The sequence below is a fragment of the Helicoverpa armigera genome, chromosome 4, assembly GCF_030705265.1.
Source record: "Helicoverpa armigera isolate CAAS_96S chromosome 4, ASM3070526v1, whole genome shotgun sequence".
Classification (NCBI taxonomy): domain Eukaryota; kingdom Metazoa; phylum Arthropoda; class Insecta; order Lepidoptera; family Noctuidae; genus Helicoverpa; species Helicoverpa armigera.
The window spans coordinates 1,508,075-1,529,384 of NC_087123.1; the positions used below are offsets into that span (position 1 = coordinate 1,508,075).

General features: G+C 31.5%; 1 protein-coding gene across 2 annotated transcripts in view; it reads left to right on the forward strand.

The window, feature by feature from the left end:
• The window catches only part of LOC110370451 (very long chain fatty acid elongase AAEL008004), a 34,212-nt gene extending 14,109 nt beyond the window's left edge, over positions 1-20,103 (forward strand). Inside the window, exons 1-7 of one of the 2 annotated variants that reach the window (XM_021326257.3) lie at positions 8,703-8,812; positions 9,077-9,136; positions 13,757-13,947; positions 16,674-16,754; positions 16,945-17,107; positions 17,433-17,569; positions 18,630-20,103. In XM_021326257.3, the coding sequence (XP_021181932.1) occupies positions 9,091-9,136; positions 13,757-13,947; positions 16,674-16,754; positions 16,945-17,107; positions 17,433-17,569; positions 18,630-18,836 (825 nt within the window). In that variant the 5' untranslated portion in view covers positions 8,703-8,812; positions 9,077-9,090 and the 3' untranslated portion in view covers positions 18,837-20,103. Of the gene's footprint in view, positions 1-8,702; positions 8,813-9,076; positions 9,137-13,756; positions 13,948-16,673; positions 16,755-16,944; positions 17,108-17,432; positions 17,570-18,629 lie in introns of those variants that run through there. The other variant, XM_021326256.3, reaches the window with a different exon arrangement.
• Positions 20,104-21,310: the final 1,207 nt, after the last annotated feature.

Sequence of the window (21,310 nt, forward strand, 5' to 3'; positions counted from 1 at the left end):
GAGCATGAATTCTTTATTTATTTATTTAATTCTTCATGACCATCACTTAAATGATAGCCAGGTAAGATATATCTAGTTACCATTTTCATTTTCTTTTGAATAGAAGAAGGTTATGTTCCAAAGAACCGCCTCCTATTTAAACACAAAAAGTCGAAGATTTCATAATGAATAAAGAAAATACACAGTAATGTTCCTAGTACTAGCTTTAAACCCAAGGTAGTTATTTAAGTTAAGTAAAGGCAGTTGTCACACAACGCCCCTAGCCCATTACTCATTGTTTGGCTCCACAGTCTTTAATTTTTTATTAAGCAATTTTCTTTTGTCTCGCGTAATTATTAAGTGGTTTGTGAATTATGTGCTTTAATAATTGTAGCTTGAGCATTAAGTTGGTAAGTTAAGTTGTACTTAAGCTAGACGAATGATTTATTCTAGGAAGTAAAGAAATGAGGTTAATTATTGGCTTAGTTAAAGAAATAACTTATCAAAGTCTCCTTTTTGATTTAGAACAAAATTATTTACGGTACAACATAGAATGAAAAGTAACATCGAAATTCTTTCTAGAATAAATGAATGCCGCATCAAGAAATTGTAGCCAGGGGAATTCCTCACAGTGTTTTGATGAGTAAGGTAACAAAAACTATTCAATAGATAGCCTCTATTATTAATAACTTAAAAGAGAACTTTGTGGTTTATCCGAAATATCAAGCAACTGCGCAGAATTTTAAATAGCTATGGCCAAATCTGACTAATATGAAAACAACAGCTACAAATCACATAATTCATTTCCGCGATTATAATACGGGGAAGCCACACCTTCAAAATGTTAATTTAAGCATCTTCAACTTTATTTATCATCATCATCTGCCTAGCCTTTTCCCAACTATATTGGGGTCGCGACTTCCAATCGTCAACTTCCTTCTATAGGTGACTATAACCTCTGAATTTACCTCAGACCACTTGACTCCCAGTAGTTTTCCTTGGGGATAAATGGCCTAGTCATGAAAAAGTATTCGGGCGAATTGACTGACCATAGGTTACATTTCGCCCTCGGGCTAGATTTGACTTGGGCGAGATGTTGCCTAGTCCACATTAACTACCATATCAATTTCTCGAATGTCACTGCTTGCAGACTTCACGTCTGCCATTTTAAAACAGCCTCTATTTAAAAAACACCTTTTTTTCTTAAATTCTACAAAAAATATACTACGATTGAAAAATGACCGTTGAACAGATGGCCGATTACCATATTGTTATTCATCCTATTATAATGCCAGTTCTAATCTCAACTAGTGAAACAGGATTATATATCAAGGTTCATTGACAGCATTAGACGATCACCGAATTAGATACCTATTATTATTTAAGTTTATGACTTAGGAGTTACATAATAGTGGTTTGACGTGGATATAAATATTGTAGTATATGGGTCTCAGGAATGCAGTCTTATGATCCGATATCATAAACTATGTCATAAAAAGTCGTTATATCAATGATTTGATTTCTGCTACTGCTTCCCGCACACGGATAAACAGCATGTCCAGGATTGTTTACGACCAAATTGAATTAAAATTGAATCGTGCGTAAAGTGGCAAAGACCATACAATCTAACAGTTTTTTTTATTCTCAATAGGCCGACTTTTATTAGGAATGTGTATTTGATTTTCACGGCTATTGTTAGGCTTAAAAACTTTCATGTACTTTTCAATTACCATGGCAACACAGATTAAGCAAGTTGATTTCTACATGTTTCAATAATTTGAACATCTTTGGCAGTCATTACTGGTAGTCAGAAGATATTACATCTGGCAACCAGTCTTTAGGGTTATTGGGTATATAGGCGGTCGCTCCTTGTAAAACAATGGTACCTGCTCGGATCACATAGTTAGAAAAAAGGCTGGGCAGATGATGATGATTCCTACATGTTTCAATTATGGGCCTCATTAAGTAAACAGAAATTGTTTGCTAATTCACAACTTCTATCTAATACGAGGAGAGTCACGCATCCGTATGTTTGTGTATCATACATACATATTTGTAGATGTTACGCGGTTTTTCCAATTGTATAACTTATTATTCGCGTGTAAACGAAAGGAACTTGCAAAGGACCATATTAGACTATTTAAAATATTAAAACAATCGTATGAATTTCTAGAAATGAAAACTCTGAAAAAAAAAAATAGATATTAAAATATATCTACTCATAGAAGCTTACGCTGTACATTATAAAATTTTATTTTATTATTTTTTTATTCAGTTTCAAGCAATAATTTCTTGTATACTCTGGACACGAATTTGTGTCATTCCGAAAACTTTGGGGGGTCTATCAATTGAAATCCAGAATAGATCACGTAGACTCATAGATCGGTCCAAAAAATATTTTACTACTAACATACATCAAGTACACCTACTCAAACAAAATTCAAGTTCAACCTACCAAAACATTAAGAAAATAAATAATAGTTTAAAAAAAACTAAAACACACGCTTTTTATAGAAAACCGAACTAAAAAATAGAAAATAAATTTTAATGAATTTAAATTAAGAAAATAGTGTTAAAAATTTCAATGAATATAAATTAATAATAGTGTGAATAAAAAAAAAAATATTTAAAAAAAAGCGTGGGGTGCATCGTGTCAATAGTTACAAATATTTTATTGACAGATATGAGTAGAGTGATTATCATTTCGAGAATAGGTATCTTAAAAAGCACCCCACGCTTTTTTTTAAATAAAATATTTTTTTTTATTCACACCATATTAGACTATTTAAAATATTAAAACAATCGTATGAATTTCTAGAAATGAAAACTCTGAAAAAAAAAATAGATATTAAAATATACTCGTAGAAGCTTACGCTGTACATTATAAAATTTTATTTTATTATTTTTTTATTCAGTTTCAAGCAATAATGTCTTGTATACTCTGGACACGAATTTGTGTCATTCCGAAAACTTTGGGGGGTCTATCAATTGAAATCCAGAATAGATCACGTAGACTCATAGATCGGTCCAAAAAGTATTTTACTACTAACATACATCAAGTACACCTACTCAAACAAAATTCAAGTTCAACCTACCAAAACATTAAGAAAATAAATAATAGTTTAAAAAAAACTAAAAAACACGCTTTTTATAGAAAACCGAACTAAAAAATAGAAAATAAATTTTAATGAATTTAAATTAAGAAAATAGTGTTAAAAATTTCAATGAATATAAATTAATAATAGTGTGAATAAAAAAAAATATTTAAAAAAAAGCGTGGGGTGCATCGTGTCAATAGTTACAAATATTTTATTGACAGATATGAGTAGAGTGATTATCATTTCGAGAATAGGTATCTTAAAAAGCACCCCACGCTTTTTTTAAAATAAAATATTTTTTTTTATTCACACTATTATTAATTTATATTCATTGAAATTTTTAACACTATTTTCTTAATTTAAATTCATTAAAATTTATTTTCTATTTTTTAGTTCGGTTTTCTATAAAAAGCGTGTTTTTTAGTTTTTTTTAAACTATTATTTATTTTCTACTTTTTGGTTTGGTTTTTTATAAAAGCGTAATTTTGTAATTTTTTTAAACTATTATTTGTTTTGTAGAATTAAAATTGTCTTTAGTATACAAAAAAAATTCAATATTAGAGAAAACGGCTAAAGTATACATATATAAATAAATTATTTATTGGAAATAAAAATTAACAACGAGTCCTGCCTTATCGACTGTAGAGAAAAATTATAGAAAATTTTAATTGATTTTCTTACCTTATCGACTATATATGAAAATTATATAAATTAACAAAAATCATATTTTGCAAATTGAAAAACTTTTTTTCCAAAAAATTAAACCGACTTCCAAAAACACTAAAAAGTTTTTTATTTACAGCTTTTCAGTGATGCGAATAGTTGTCACTATCCATATAAATCGAAAGTTCTCATCAATACAAAGAATATAAGCTCAAATACGAGGTATTTTACATATTCAGTTGTCGAGTTCCCTCGACCTTCTCTGGTCTCCATCATCAGATCAGCTCCAAACCTTCACTGTTGCAAAGGTCTCGTCAATATAAATAATATAAGCCCAAACACGAGGTAGTTTACATATTCAGTTATCGAGTTCCCTCGACCCTCTCTGGTCTCCATCATCAGGTCAGCTCCAAACCTTCACTGTTGAATAGTGCTTTCAGGCATACACCTGAGTGTCAAGTTTTTACCCTACGTATGCCTACAACTTTCGAAGTTTGCCCTCGATTTCTCAGGGTTTCCATCATCAGATCCGTGACCTGATGACTATGGGACCAACCGGCAGCTATTCCGCGTCGAACAAAAAAAGAATCACGTAAATCGGTCTATAAACCTCGGAGTAATCGATGTAAATACATAGAAAAAAAAACACCGGCCGAATTGAGAACCTCCTCCTTTTTGGGAAGTCGGTTAAAAATGGAATAATTTTATCAAATTAGTGTATTGTCATCGGTCCTCAATAAATCTACAAAGTTTGAACGAAATCTGGCCGTTTAAAGTGGGTCAAAATCGCGCCCAAAGAAGTCGGTTACAAACCTACAAACATACAGGTGAAGCTAATAAAAAGCGTGTAAAAAGCAGACCCCTTATCTATGCATCCGATCATCGTCAATCACTTTTAGTTATATCATACGGAACCCAGCTGTCAAATCGAGGCCACGCCTTCTCAGTACGCTATTACGTTCCGTTTTAAGCAGTCTTAATTATTTGAATGTCACTGACACGCACCGGCACGCGTTATTGAGTGTTGCAATGTGTAATTAGATTTTTATAAGTTTAAAATGAAGGTTGATAGAAAATTCTTGTTTGTGTGCTTGTAGTCATATAGAAACAAATTGTGTTAAGCATAAGAAATGGACCAACTAAGTAAAATATGTCAAAACACAGGATGAATACTTATTTTACTAAGGGGTGTTGGGTTGCCTAGGTAAATAGGTTGAGAAGGTCAGATAGTCAGTCGCTCCTTATAAAACATTGGTACTCAGATGCATCCGTCCGGTTAGACTCGAAGCCGACCCCAATATAGTTGGGAAAATGCTTGGCAGATGATGATGATCACTCATTTGGACATAAGAAAAAATATTTTTTGTCTGCAGCATAGGTAGTGTTCAGTTCTATTTAAGTTCCGTGAAAGGCTTTAACGCTTACTACAGCTTAACCCTAAAAATCCAGCTTACCAGATTCTTAGTCTAGTCTGTATTCTTTGTCCAAGTATTTTTTGTTACCATGCACTTTATTGTTTACTGTTATTTCTATATTCCGATCCGGTTTATGTGTTTTAACAAATCTACATATACTAGTGACGTAGTTTACTCGGGTAATATTGACAAGATAAATATTTGGTTTCGCTTACATAGATTAGTGGGCAAAGGTCTTTAAAATGTTCAAGTACAAGGTATCGTGAACGAAAGCATTTCTAGCTGTCTTACTTTTACATTAGCATACATTTTCTTTTGTATTTCTTTGTGAGTTAGCCTTGATGCAGTAAAACTTATAATCTGCCTAGCCCTACCATGTTAGAATAGGCTTAAAGTCATATTCTTAGATAGAGTTTTTCCAGGCTCAATAACCTCTAGACATAGGGTCAATCATTATTCATCTATTGGGGTTAGTATCCGAATTTGTAACCAATAATAAAACAAATGAAAGTCTGGAAATCGTTTTTTTCTTTTATGAACGTATTTGAATTTGGAATGCTTAAAGAATGTTTTTCTCAATGGAGGTACACAAATGATCGTTTAGTTATTGCACATTTTAATGGTACCTAATAGTTTAATTTTAACTTAAAATTACAAGCGTAAAATAATTGTCATTTCCGATATGAAAAGGAACAACATTACATTGTTAGTAGAGCAATTTATACTCTCAAAGAACTAAACAGTACAAGCTCATAATAATTTTCTCACGAAAACAATCCACAACTCATGACTGAAAGTCCTATCTCACGTTTTAGGAGTCATTGGAAAATGAACCCTGTACTGTGGAGATAAGGTAGAATGTTGTATGACTAGTTTTGATATTGAAATATCTTGGTAACATGAAGAAAGAATCGGTGTAAAATGCATTGTCGTCGTTTTTATTCCGTTGCAATTACGTTGATGTCGTAATTTAATAGTTTTTGTGGTTTTAAATAGTTTTAAGGTCAATTTTAATAGTAGGAATGTTTATTAATGTTCATTTCTTAATGGATTCAATTAATATTGCGGTTAGAATCATTTATTTGAAAATCGGTAGTCTAAGTGTCTATTATAAGGTACGATATTTCATCAGGAAGTTTGGCTTAACTTACTTGAAAATAGCATAACATAGCAAAAGTAACAATTTTATTTAAGAATTTCCGAATTTATTCTTAAATATGTTTTAATAATATTTATGTTTTTTGTATATAACTTAAAAATTACGTTATTCATTCTTTGAAATTACTTGCAATTTGATAAGTTTGAACGTGTTTATAACAATGCTTGCTAAAAATAGTAATTCAGAGTAATAATTACAAAATATTGTATGAAGTACGATGTTAATTTGGTAATGACTGAAATCAGTGTATTCGTAATAGGCTGAAATTTCTTAAAACAAGTTTAGGAAATAGTAATATTTATTTTTGATGTTGTTAAAGTTTTGCAACCAAAGTGCGGTTTACACAGTACTACATACAGACTAAACAGTCGGCCGACAATTGACTCGATGGATGGCATTTTTTTTTTCAAGATTCCAATCACCACCACGGCTAAATAGCTGGTATTTGTAATTTACGTACTATTCTCACTTGTGTTTTGAGCCCAAACAAACTATCGGCCGACTAAAAGTTTGTAGTGTGCGTTTACTCTAAATCGTAAATCATTTCTTGTTTTTTAATAACAAAATATTCATGAAATATCTAAATACAGAACGATTTTGAATATTGCTACACAAATACATATCGTATTTTTTTAATGCGTAAATTAAACTAATGATTTTTTTTATTCAAATGCTAATAGAATTCAAAATGTTTTAACTGTTGACATTTACCATTCATAAAAAAATATTTCATCATATACATCAAATACTAGCGATATTATTATGAGTACTATCTTTAATTATTGATTTGTTCAATAACAATTAACTATTATTACTAAACTTAGCCTTGAAATACTATGTCTAAGTTACTATCTTTTCTTATAGAAATTCAAAGATAAATTAAATATTTGACATGCATTTTTTCAGCCATATTTTGGAAAGCACAATTGATGGGTCTCGGCTGTCTTTCGAACTTGTAAGCGATCTTTGTGGCAGGCTAGAAATTTTATATAGATAATATCGGACTGTCTGGGTAAATTACTCAGCGGAAATAAGAAATATTTAAAGGGAATGGCTGGGCAGGAGCTAAGGAATGTCACACCAGAATACTCCGAAAATCTTACAATTCCTTATAGCTACAAAACGTGATCTTTCAAAAACTGAAGGATAATTTCTATTGAGAAAATCAAGATAGTCTAAAGTGACTACGGATTGTGAAAAAAATGTATTAGGTACTAATTATTTTAACTCAGATTTTAAAAATATAGCCGTAGATAATGGAGAAGATGATGATGATAGGCATCCCGACGCAATAATTTTAATTGCAACATAGTTATATGGTTATAACAACCATCTAATTTAATCATACTGTGAAGTGTTAATAATAAGAACTGCAAAAGTCAGCTGTTTGTAACAATTGAATTCAAGGTGAAGACAACTGACTATCAGTTTGTAAACAATGGTGAATGAAGAGATTGCTGATTATGCAAATATGTACGTCAAAGACCTTTATGGTATGCTAGGCTTTTTATGAAGAACTAGGCGTTTTCCACGGATTTACCCGCGTCCTGTTTACTATTGCTCGTACCGGGATAAAATTCAGCTCGTGTTACTTGGGAAGAGTGTAGCTTTCCAATAGTGAAAGATTTTTTTATTCGTTTCAGTGGTTTCGAAGCCTTTAGGGTACAAATATAAAAAAAAAATGATCCGCCTTTATTGTTTAATAATTAAATTAAGAATAAAAAAAACTGCGTAAAAATGCGCAGTTTTAAAAATAACAAAATTAAAGAATTCGAAATCCGGATTCTGTTTCGTATCTACATAATATGTGATTAACATAAGTTACATAACAAAATCATGCGTAGATTTTCGAAGCATAAAAAATGCTATTTTTGAGTTAGACACCAAACAGCATCTAATAATCTTTTCAAAAACCGGCTAATCTAGTCGACCACGCCTTTTTAAAAACAAGTTATTATTTTGTAATATTGATAACATATTTTTATCAATACTAAAATAATAAAGAGGATAAATTTCTTTGTTTCTTTGTACCCTAAATTCCACCGGTTTGACAGAGGCCCCGTACTTATGTGAAATCCATTCCATATTTAATTTAAAATCAACAGCTCTGGAAGCCAACCCCAACATAGTTGAGAAAAGGCTAGGCAGATGATGATTCAATTTGAAATCATCAGTCTAAACTGAGTTGCGTAATCAGAAATATTTCCATATTTTAGTGAAACAATGCACTATTAAGTAATAAGCTTTAATACTAATGACGCATAACTTGCTTAACAAGTGGGCCAGTGTCATCTCAAGGCTAATTATTATTTTCGCAATAGACTAATTTACTTTTAATGCTAAATTTATTTTGAATGTTAGTTTCCGATCGGTCACTGAATGAGCAGTGTGGTTCCTCTCAAATAATTCGATATTTATTTTTTTTAGTTTTAGTTTTTTTGTACTTTATTTTTTTGAAGTGCGTGTGTTATTTTTTTGGATTTGTTTTTGGGAATAAGGTTTGTCTTTTAAGCGTTTGTCTTTTAGGTTTTGTTTTTTTTTTAGTGTTGTGTTCGAAAGTAGAAATTCAAATCAAAATGTATAACAGTTTGAATAGCTTCTCAATTGAAATCGGTGAAAGGAAATATTTATATTTTCAGTTTTCTTTCATGATCCCTAATTATTTTAGTTGTTTTTTTCTTTTCTATTTGGTTACCAAAAAATCTTCGATTTTGTTTCTATTACTTATATCATATTTTAATATGTATTTCTTTTGTCTCCAGGGCCAAATACAACCATGTCGTTCGTCGACTCGTACCGAAAATTCATGGAACGCAATAGCGGTAAGTTATATCATAAAAATTGTGTCAATAAACTAAATTTATTATTATTTAATAACTCGTTTTATAATAAAATAAAGACATAATTATTTATTCAAATTAAAAAGCCCGTTTTACTATGAGAACCAGGATGTAGAATTTGCAAAATTGTCAAGAGTTCGTTTTAATAGTTTAACAAAAATAAAACTTCTCTACATTTTTCAGCGTTAAATCCGAATTCAAGTATGTGAGCAAAAACTGTATAATAAAATGCATACTAAAATAATATATAATCAAATACGTGAACAAAAATACAAGTAGGTATTGTATTTTCGTTCATGTATTTTATTATATATTATTTTCTCACATTTTCAAAAGTGCTTCTGCGAAAAATAACTACGTTAACAAATTAATATCGCTGACTGTACTTGAAATATTTCTACCACGTGGTAGAAATGGTATGGTTATGCTCATTGCCATTGGGTCAAGGTTACAAACGCACATATTTTTAAACATAATATAAATATATAATACCATTATATCGAGGGCAATACAGCCATACGTTACCATTTACTATTTATTACCTTATGACTGAATTAACTACGTTTTGTATATTAATAATTGCAAGGTTAAATTATTATGTACGTTACTAATAAAAAAGATTTATTTCCAAAAATTAATGAGTTGAATTGAGATTTTAATATTTTTTAAATTTATCTTTATGTACAAATTACATGAACTTTGAACGTTATGGAAAAATCGTAGAGTACATAAAATAAATTTAAAAATAATAACAAAAACTGAATTAGCAAAGGTATTAGAAATTAAACAATTGAACTTGATAGTGGATTAGAAATGAGAGATTAGAACAATGATTAAGGAAATGAGTAACTGAGTAATCCTTCTTTATAAGCTTAACAAACTCAATATTTTGCTTTAATGCCAAAACTTAATATTCTTTACCTGATTTAGTTATGGAATAAGAATACCTAATTATTTATGTATTCCAATATTAATTACTGAAGGTTGATCCGTGTATGGTTTGTTAATAATTTACTAACCGTCACGGCTTCTGAGATTATGTAGATTTTGATCATCCTTAACCGGTGTATAAATACGCACCATGTGAATCGTAGGTATTTTTCAAGATATAGACATTTTAGCAGTGTTATATTAGAAGTGAATTTTACAACTCTGAAATGAATTCATGACTCGGCTCACATATACCTGGACACTTTATATTGTAAACGTGGTAACTATTGTCTTTACAAAACTCAAATAAAATATAAACAAAACACTACTGCGTAAGGTGTCAAATAGTCATTGAAATTTAGTTTTTTTATAGATTGCACTTTATAGAACTTCAGAAATGCAAAGCTATTTGCCTAAAATTGTACCTGCTCTTGTTACGTTTCTTTAACCAACTAATTGTGTTGCTATACGGAACTAATTATAAATTATTATAATTAATGTTTACTAATAAGCAGAATAGTAATGTCTCTGTTTGTCTAGGGACTTTTATTTATTCTCCTCTGCTCAATATTTGTTATTTGATTTGCCTGCGTAGTTCAGTTGTGAATATAAAACAAACGTGAATTTTGCAAATCTTACGATCTTAAAACCTTGTTTTCTTGTATGTGATATAAGCTACCAAAAATATAGCATGTAACTAATGTATTATTTAAGTTCGTTATTATTATTCAAAAAACTATAAACTTTTTTAGATTAGGCAAAGACATCAAAAATTACTTTAAATTTTAATTATATTTTTAAGATGATAATATAACGCCTCATACTATTAACTAAGGTAAAAAATATCGAAAAACCAGTAAAGTCGTAGTATCCACGTTTAACAAAAGTGTAGGTGACAAATTCTAACGGTCAACGGTCTACAAACCTCGGGGTACAACTAAAAATGTTACGAAAGTGAAACTTGACATTACTTTGTATAAACAAATAAAACAAAACTTTTGTTCTCAATCACACGTGCGTGACAGACGCATTCAAATTCTTGTAACTTTGCATTTTGTTTTTTTTTTTTTTTTAAGTAGATAAGATGAAAAAATAAAAGGTATTATTTATTTTTAAGTACTCATTGCTAAAACTTCAAATAGCAGCATGTTGCTAAAATGTCCGATATGTATAAAAAAATAACCTATCCCAATTGTTATTACGTTTATTTATTTATTACGTTAACAACAGCAACCATTTTTTTAATAACAATTTTTTTTTTCAATAAATTAGAATAGCATGCATACAAAATATAAATAACTTAATCCTTACGTGGCCACCCAGAATAAAATAAATTAAATAATTATTAATTTATAAACACCTGTGTTAATTGTTAATCACAATAATTATGTGATTCCTATGCACAATGTGTGCATGCTACGTGCAAGGAATTGTACTATTTTTATGTCATGAACGCCAATAACTGTAATCCAACAAAGGTACAAAAATGTACATAAACATACACATAATGTAATTCAGTAAAAAAATAATCTAAGTTTGTATTTAACCCTTTTCGAATCACTGCCATCTTCCATAATAAAAAGAAAATTTATAAATGAAAATGCAGCTAAGTGTACTAACTTATTTTTTTTTATATTTAAGTGCAAAAAAATTTGCAGCGATTTGACACTTTTTCTCCGCAATTCTTTCCAAAACCTGTCATTAACAAGTTTACATCTTTATTCAATCTGTAACTAGCTAAGTTAGTGCTAACCATATTTTATAGGCAATACGTGACAGGATTTTCCAATCATTTCGCACTGGTAGGTCCAAGCAAATGTCATTGTTTTGATTTTAATCCAATAATCTGCGCATGATTTAAATTCCGTTACACAAAACCTTGGACAACAATGGTGTTAGACATCATAAAAATCAGGATATTGAATAGACAAAAAAATCTTTGAGAGGTGTTGAATTATGGATTAATGAATGAAATGTTCAGTAATTTATAAATTAAGCTTCTGCCAGCGGTTTCACCCGCATCCCGTGGGAACTACTTCCCGTACCGGGATAAAAAGTAGCCTATAGCCTTTCTCAATAAATGGGCTATCTAACACTGAAATAAATTTTCAAATCGGACCAGAAGTTCCTGAGATTAGCGCGTTCAAACAAACAAACAAACAAACTCTTCAGCTTTATAATATTAGTATAGATGTGAGCAAGAAAAATGCAATTGTTGCAACTAAATGAATGATAGTGGTTTAGAATAATAAAGCTAAGGCACATTGATATCATCAAATGTTTAAATAGGTATCTAATTATTCCGTTCTGTTCAAAATCATTTAATCAATAGTAGTTTTGTTACCTACATTACTTTTGAGAATGAATAAATGAAACCCTGTGAAAGTCCTTGATTTCCTAAAGTTTTTATTTTCATTTTACGACAAAACAAGAAAATAAAAATAAAAATTGAACAAAAAAATAATTAAACAAAATGAAACCAGCTTCAAAGCAGGCGGAACCAACACCTGGTAATTACAATAATATTCATATTTGTGTGCGTACTGATGCGCTCACGCATACTCGATCGTATTGTTATGGGCATATTGAGTCATATGTGTCGTAAGCACAACTGTTTGGTTTTTATTTGTTATGGAATAGGAACAAAAATACAACGTAGTATACTGAACTATGAATGCATAATCGATTTTGGATTATTTTTGAATATGTCGTTTTCAAGGTTAATAAACCAGTAACCCATACATACATAGAAGTTTATCGCTTTGTTCATAAAAACGCCTGAAAAAAACATTAAAATAAGAAGTATCGACTATTATATATACAAATGTATATCTACATATTATAATATATATAAATGCATTTACATACTTTTTTTTTTGATATGAAACTAAATTTTAATTTCTGATTGACTCGAGTCATTGTTCCGAATACTAATAAGTGTAGTTTTTACATAAGGCAAAAAACACAATTAGCATCTTTTTAATTAACAACATTTCAAACAAATCACACAGAAAAACATTACAATAAACGCACTAATGAATAGTCATTTACAAATTGACGCATTTCTCTATTTGACGTCGACATGCTAACGTTTGATGTTGATTTTGTAATAAATTCTTGCATTCTATTAAGTTGGCAACCTTGGATTTTGCTTAGCACCTAATTGACACGAGAAAGATTTTTTTTCGCACATGATGAGGTGACTTGTCATAAGTTTATCGAACTATGTTAATTGGTTGAACAAAGTCTTTGATTTAACTTTTAATAATGTAATACATTCCATCGAATTTGTAGTACATAATTAATAGGATACCTATTTCTCACACAACGGTTAAATTGTACTACATATTTACACACACTACTGTAGACTGAATTATTTTATTCAGCTAAAAAAAACTGTTACCAATAAGTACAATTTCACGTGATATCCCAAAGACTCTAGACCATGCTCTGGATCAACATTGTCAACATCTGTCTTGAGGAACATACCTCATAGCCTGAGCATGAATGAAAAAATTCTAATGTTGCTGCACAATTTAAGATCAGCAAAGTTCACAAATCTTATTTTCAACCAAATTATGTTAAGGTACACTCCATACAAGGTATCAGAGCAGAGCTAAAGGCAGTTTACCTAACACATGAAATTGAAACATACCATTATCTCTTTTGCAGATCCTCGAACGGAAAACTGGTGGCTAATGTCAGGCCCTGGTCCTCTCCTCACCATCCTCGCATCATACATCTACTTCTGCACGTCTGTCGGCCCTCGCTACATGAGGGACAGGAAACCATATGACTTGAAGAATACCATGATCCTGTATAACGTGTCTCAGATACTGATGAGCATCTATTTGGTGTATGAGGTGAGTTTGATTGTTGAGCAAGTTTGAATCTTAATGCTGATGAAAAGGGTTTAACCCCTCTGCTCGACAAGATTTTGACATATTACTTTACCGTTGATTCGGCGGGAATTTTGAATCGCGACATGGAAGTCAAAAATTTGTACTAACTTTCAACACATGAATTCTAAGTCCGTAATGCCTGATCAGAAGTATTTTAAATATAACTTTAGAGCTCACTTATTTGACAACAACGTGCAAAGGTCAAATGGGGTCAGTTAATTCAGAAAAAGATAATAATTACGGTGTTTTTAAGTCTATCGAAAAGTTAGGCATTTCAAATTTGGTGAAAACTTACCAATAAATAATCGCATCACTTTCTCAAACACAACACAAACGTCATATTTATAACATTTTCAATCCGTTGCAATACATTTCGTGCACTTATTTATGTTCAATAACTAAAAAATCAGCACATAAAATACACAATAAAAATGAACAATTTACAAGATCAAAAAGAAGTAGAGTTTGGAATGGAGTATTTTTTTTTTTTTCAATCACCGGTGTGCATTCGATACCTAAATCGGATATTTATTATAAATAATCGAATACCAATTTTATATATACCTATTTTGTAATAGCCACTTATTTCAATTTTATTTATTAATTTTAAATTATAGGTTCAATTTGTTTTTGTTGTTAAGAAAAGAGATATTTAAGTTTTATGAAAGTTTTTAGCATTAAATTTTTATATGTATTATTTATTTTGGTGTTGCGTCATTCGTAATAATTTTTAACTTTAATTGAATTTTTATTACCTATTACGGAATTTTAATTTATTCTTATATTACCTATTTCTCAACAATTCTAAGATTTTTGTTTCGGCGGAGGGTAAGCCTGGTGTTCTGAAATATAATGCAATTTGTAACTACCAAAGTAATGTACTTATTTGATGATGAGAAACAATAATAATAATTGATTGATTTTAAAGTCACCAAATATTTTTTACCGAATCCCAAAAAGGAGGTGGTTCTCAATTTGGATGTTTGTTTTTGGTCGAAAGGGTATATTCCCCATATTTGTTATTAGGTCCAGGATCTGATGATGGAAACCTTGAGAAATCGAGGGCAACTCTCGAAAATTGTAAGCATAGATAAGGTTATAACTTGACACTCAGATGTATGTCTGATAACACTATGAAACAGTAAAGGTTTGGAGCTGACCTGATGATGGAGACCAGAGAAGGTCGAGGTAACTCGACAACCGAACTTCTCTCGTCTCCATCTCCTTCACTGTTGCAGAGGCCTCGTAAATACGAATAATATAAGCACAAACACGAGAAAGTTTAAATATTCAGTTGTCGAGTTCCCTCGACCTTCACTGGTCTCCATCATCAGGTCAGCTCAAAGCCTTCACTGTTGAATAGTGCTACCAGGCAAACACCTGAGTGATAAGATTTCAACCTATGTCTTTCTGCAACTTTCGAAAGTCGCCCTCAATTTCTCAAGGTTTCATCATCAGATCCTGACCTGATGATAATGGGACCACCTCGAAAGTATACGCTATCAAACAAAAAAAGAATCATCAAAATCGATAAATAAATGGCTGAGTAATCGCGTAACAAACATACAAAAAAAACGGTCGAATTGAGAACCTCCGCTTTTTTGGAAGTCGGTTAAAAATAAGTCGGCGGCGGCCATCTTTCCATCTTGGACCAGCTTTCGATGAACAGCGAACTATTTGCCCTTTCAAACAATAAAAACGTCATAAAATTTTGCTATAACTACACCTAACTACGGCTCTCGTCAAATAGCTTTGCCGCTCAGTTAAAAAGTTGGAAGTAACGAATCGCCATTAAGTTTGGCAGGTCTACAGGAATCCTGCACATAAAACACCCGAAGAAATAAATAAGTCTTCATTTGCCGTCTTCGGAAACCCTAAAAACCGAAGATTTTTTTTATTCCGGCTACAACGTATTTTCTACCACTGATTTTCTAGCATTTTTTTTCAAAATAAATTAAGTCATTTTACTTTTCCTAATTTATTTTCAGATTATGGTACCGTATACAAAAGTGCAATTTAGTAATATTATAATATCAAATAATATAAAATTATTAAATCGATTCTTTATTTTAACGAATCGGATCATTCGATGCAAAACTTCTATCACCGTCGCCATCTTGTCTATGCGTCTTCAAATTTAAAAAAACAACTAATGTAAACAAACATGGCGAGTTTGATCAGAATTCCCGGTAATTACGATTGGATTTTAAAAAGGTATATTTCTAACGGGATGCTAAATATGAAAGGTTTGAATGCGTAAAAATAATTTAAATTTATTTAGTTATTTTATTTAGTACTCACAAATGTGGTTTGATTGGAAAGAAAATAAATATGAGCGTAAATAATTAGGAAAGTGTATGACTGATTCGCAGACCCCAATTGGGGTCTAAACCGAGCTTACGGTGACATTGATGTTCAGACCCCGATTGGGGTCCGCTACGGATTTGACGGTTAAATTCCATTGGAGTTGTAGGTGTTAAGTATTTGGGTTTGTCCTAAAAGACTGCAGAGTAACATGATGGTTTTGAATTAACTGCTGATGTTAATGATGGATCTCATAAGAACTACAGGATTAATCTAGCCTTATTGGATAACATTGATGAAAGATGAAATAAGTATTGCCGACGACATTACTATAGAATTTTATCCAGAGTGTAAATAACAATATTTTTGTATTTTCTTTACAGGGTATGGTTGCCGGATGGTGGAACGACTACAACTTCTCATGCCAGCCAGTAGATTACTCAAACAACCCTAAGGCTCACAGAGTAAGTAACAATTCTCCATAACCATAAAATCATGATAAAGATATTTACCATGATAGGCTCTTCATAGAATTATACTATCAATTCGGAAATTCTTGTTGTGAAGCTATGAAGAGCAAATTTTTTTAAAAGGATCATCAAAATCAAGAGTGTCAGTGACAGTTCTTTCAAGATCAACTAAATTATTTTGCAGATGGCAGCAGCAGTATGGTGGTACTTCGCAGCCAAGATCATTGAGCTTCTAGACACAATCTTCTTCGTGCTGAGGAAGAAGAACAGACAGGTCACGTTCCTTCATCTATACCATCACTTCATGATGCCCATCTGCGCTTGGATCGGTGTCAAATTCTTGCCAGGTATATACAAGTTTTTAAATATAGAATATAGTGTTTAGTTGGTAACGGAAGGCAGACTTTTAACCTATGTATTTGAAAGTAATAGAAATAAAATAATAGATACCGCCCTGGTTGAGATGAATCCTATATAAACTTATGCCGGTGTTGGTAGATCTTCTTGATGAAACACAATTTTTGAAACAGTTGTACCAGATTTTATCTTGTAAAATAAGGGCTTGAAATTGGTACTCATGAATTATCACAATGCACCAGTGCAGAAACAGTACTCAACAAAAAATGTTACCTGCATCTTTTTGATCTTTAATAAAATCTGTTTTCATTTCAGGTGGTCACGGAACTCTCCTCGGTGTGATCAACTCTTTCATCCACATTATCATGTACACTTACTACCTGATCTCCGGTCTCGGACCTCAGTACCAGAAGTACCTGTGGTGGAAGAAACACCTCACCACCATGCAGCTGGTAAGTTGATACTTAAGGATAACCAAAATATTTAAATTCTGGAAGAAAACCTGATAGAACGGAATATTAATTAATTAGCTTTAGGGACCTTTTCTACGGTCCTATATGGCACTCAACTTAGACATTAGATAAATACTCGACAAATCTGGGGGCACGGCAGTGCCACAGCCAAGTCTCGAGCAAAACGGGCACGGCCGTACCATCTTTTCTCGAAGCGATTCGCGGCTGTTTCGTCCCCCCTATATCTTCGACGTGGACAAAGCTAGGAGTTCAGGTTTGGTTTCACTATAATTACTATAATTATATTATAAAGAAAACTATTGATACAATCACTAAATGTTGATTTATAACTACAAAATATTTTGAATAGGACTTGGCTTCTATGAGATCTCAAAACTTTTTACGATGGAAAGACTGCATCGAGACTTGGCATTTTTTTACATTTAATGTTTTTGGTGGGATTTCTACATGACTTGAATTCCCCAGTGATTTTGACAGATTGGAAGGTTTAAAGTTACCTCATTAATTTGGCACTCACCAAACCTAAGTTTTTAAGATTGACATGGTTCTTTACATTGTGATAATAACCTTCGAGTTTACCATTGTTTCCAACATTAAGGTGATCCAAAAGTTTCGTGGGTTGATGACACTCGCGTGATAGTTGACGTGTCACGGTGAAATTGCTGTGCCAAATGACTTGTGTTGAATAATTTAGATATAAGTATTCAACTGAATTAAAACAAAGCTAATGAACATTAACTATGTAAACGAGTTGGAATAATTTGGAGAGTCTCAGTGTAACGTGAAACTAATCATGATTTGCCAATTCAATATAGATATCTTTTTTCTTAAATTAGTGAACTAGTGAAACATGATATTTAATTACGTTCAATGTATGTAGTATCAATATACGTACAAAATTCAATTTAACTTTTATTGGATCAGCACGATGAATCCTGTCACGATCTACATGTTGATCAACTTCATCTTATCATACCAGATCATTTATTTCATCATCACTCTAGAATTGAATCTTATCATTACTTTTGTTCCTTTTCAGATCCAGTTCTGCATCATCTTCTACCATAACTTCACCGTTATGTTCAGCGACTGCAACTACCCTAAGGGCATCAACTTCCTACTGTCCCTCAACGCCGGTCTTTTCCTTTACATGTTCGGAAACTTCTACTACGTCAACTATGTCAAAAGCAAACAGACTGCTCAAAGTACCCCGGTTTCCGCGAATGGGAAATCGAAAGAGTGCTAGTAAAAAGACTTTATAAATGTGATCATTTTAGTTTAATTTAATTGAAGCTGGCTTTCGCTGGCTTTTGTTGTGATAGTTCTGTGTTTAAGATTTTGTAGAATCTGTGTGCCAATTGTTTTTTTTTCGTCATTATTGATACTACTTACTTACTTTGAAGAAGTTTTAACCTGATCAAGCTTTGTTTTATCTTCGTTTATTTTTGTATCTACTTTGGAAAGTACAAATGTCCTTAGTTTATCCAAATATTTTTCAAAATCTTAAACATAATTAAGTTTCTAAGTAAACGTTCATATAGACTTCCACCATTTCATAAACTAGGTTTACGACTGTATATTTGTACAAATAATTTTAATGTTGGTTTAGGTATAATATATTATTATATCGATAGAAACTATTTGACATATTTGCCCTTATTTCGACTTTGGATGGACAGTGTATGCTGTTCCAATTTTTATTTCATTATTGTTTCTTGACAATGAAAATTACACACTGCAGACTTAAATGTGGACTGATAGTAAGCCCAACATTTGGCTAGTAGTTTATTTTGAAGTTAATTAATCCATTCGAACTTTTTTTTCAGCCGACCATAATTTATGTTTACAGTGTGTGCTTTTAAAAGAAATTCTTTTGATCTATTATTTTATTAATGCAAGTACAAGTTTGTATAATGTCAAAATAATGTTTGATGTTTCATTTCTTATTATAACGTTGTCTTTGTAACTTTGTAGTATTTACCTATGCTTCCTCGCTTTTTAAGTTAATCTAAATTTTATTTCTACCTAACAAGACTGCTGATTTTACTTGCATTTCGACTTTCTTTTATTTTTTTGTTATTATTTTAGTTTGATGAAATGATTACTCTGCAGCATACACTTAGTGGAGTGACAAGTCTGTAAAGTCAGGAGTTAGTTTAAGATAGACCAGATTTTCTTAAGTGGAGATAATATTGTGAAGCTGGGAAATTATGCCCACTCTAGAAGTATGTTGAATTTTAGTTACCTTTTTCCAGAAACCAAATCATATTCGTAATTAATGTTTTATTTTGAAGTTTAGTTCAATTTTTAGTACGTTTAAAAGACAACTTTTTTATTCATGTTTAAAGTATATTTTTACTATTTGTATGTTTTTTTTTATGAAAAATCTACGTTTTCCGTTGATTCTAAACATGCTGTTGATATAAGATGAAAAGAAAATGTCAGTTTATCAAACATCACACGCAAGACTTGTTATTTTAAGAGGTCTGAAATATATGGGTAATTTTATATAAGTCTGTTGTTTAATTTGAATATTTATCCCTATTTTTATATGCGTTTTGATAGAACTTCTTCCCACACCCGGATAAAATCAAAAGAGAAGTATTATTGTTTACTCACCTTTGCATTTATATTTTGAAGTATACCCTAAATAAATAGTTGAACATATTTTGTAACACTATGTAGCCTCATTAAACGCACAAAAATCGACTTATTACGTAAACATATTTGAACCAAAACAAAACTTATTGTTTAACTATATAAACAAAAGAAGTTTCTGGTTTGAACTCACAGAATCGTCGAGTTATTTTGATCGAAAAACACAAATTGTTTACACGCAAAATACGATTAACCGTATAATTATCATGTGACACATACATGATTGTCACTAATAATATGCTAACAATAGTTTTAGTCTCAAGGCTAAACAAAAACACTTTCAAAACTCTGGATTTCAGTGACGATCTGCTGAAAAAAGGACCAGTAACCCATCTTTTGAAGGGTATAGCTCCGGGACGAGTCCTTCTAGTCACAGCTTTATAAGAGCCGAATCAAACGATGGGTCCACTCAAGTACTACGAGCCTTGCTGGATCAAGAGTGATTGTGGTCATAAGACACCTTTTAAATCACACTTTTCACTGAATTCACCACTTTTTAGCACTCTTTGCTCTCGTGACCAAGTCAAAACCGCATGGATCGAACTATTACATGATTGAACAAAACGCCTCGCGTGGGGTGATCTTTTAATGACGAATCAGAAGCCAGAACGTCTGACAACCAGTCTTACCAAGAGGATACCCCTTGCCCTGATTGCCTAGGCAACTGGATTGAGGAGGTCAGATAGCTGCCTATCTCTTCTATCACTTCACGTAACATACTGATACTAAGCTTAATCCTTCTAAACTGAAAGGCGACCCCAACATAATTGGTGGAAGACTAAACATATGATGATGACACAACTTTTTAAAATACAACTGTGTGTTCTAAAAATAAAAAAAAAATGTTTAAATACTGACTACAATTAAGTACAAAAGTAACAGTTAATAGAAATTCCACATATTTGTTCTGACCTTTTCACCTTAAACTTGCAAAGAACGTACACTTACAGTAAAGTATTAACTACTAAAATCTAATTCACATAGTAAATACTCTATTTTTACTTTACTGTATACGGTAAATAGGCTACCTAACATCAGATACTAGCATTGAATTAACATGAG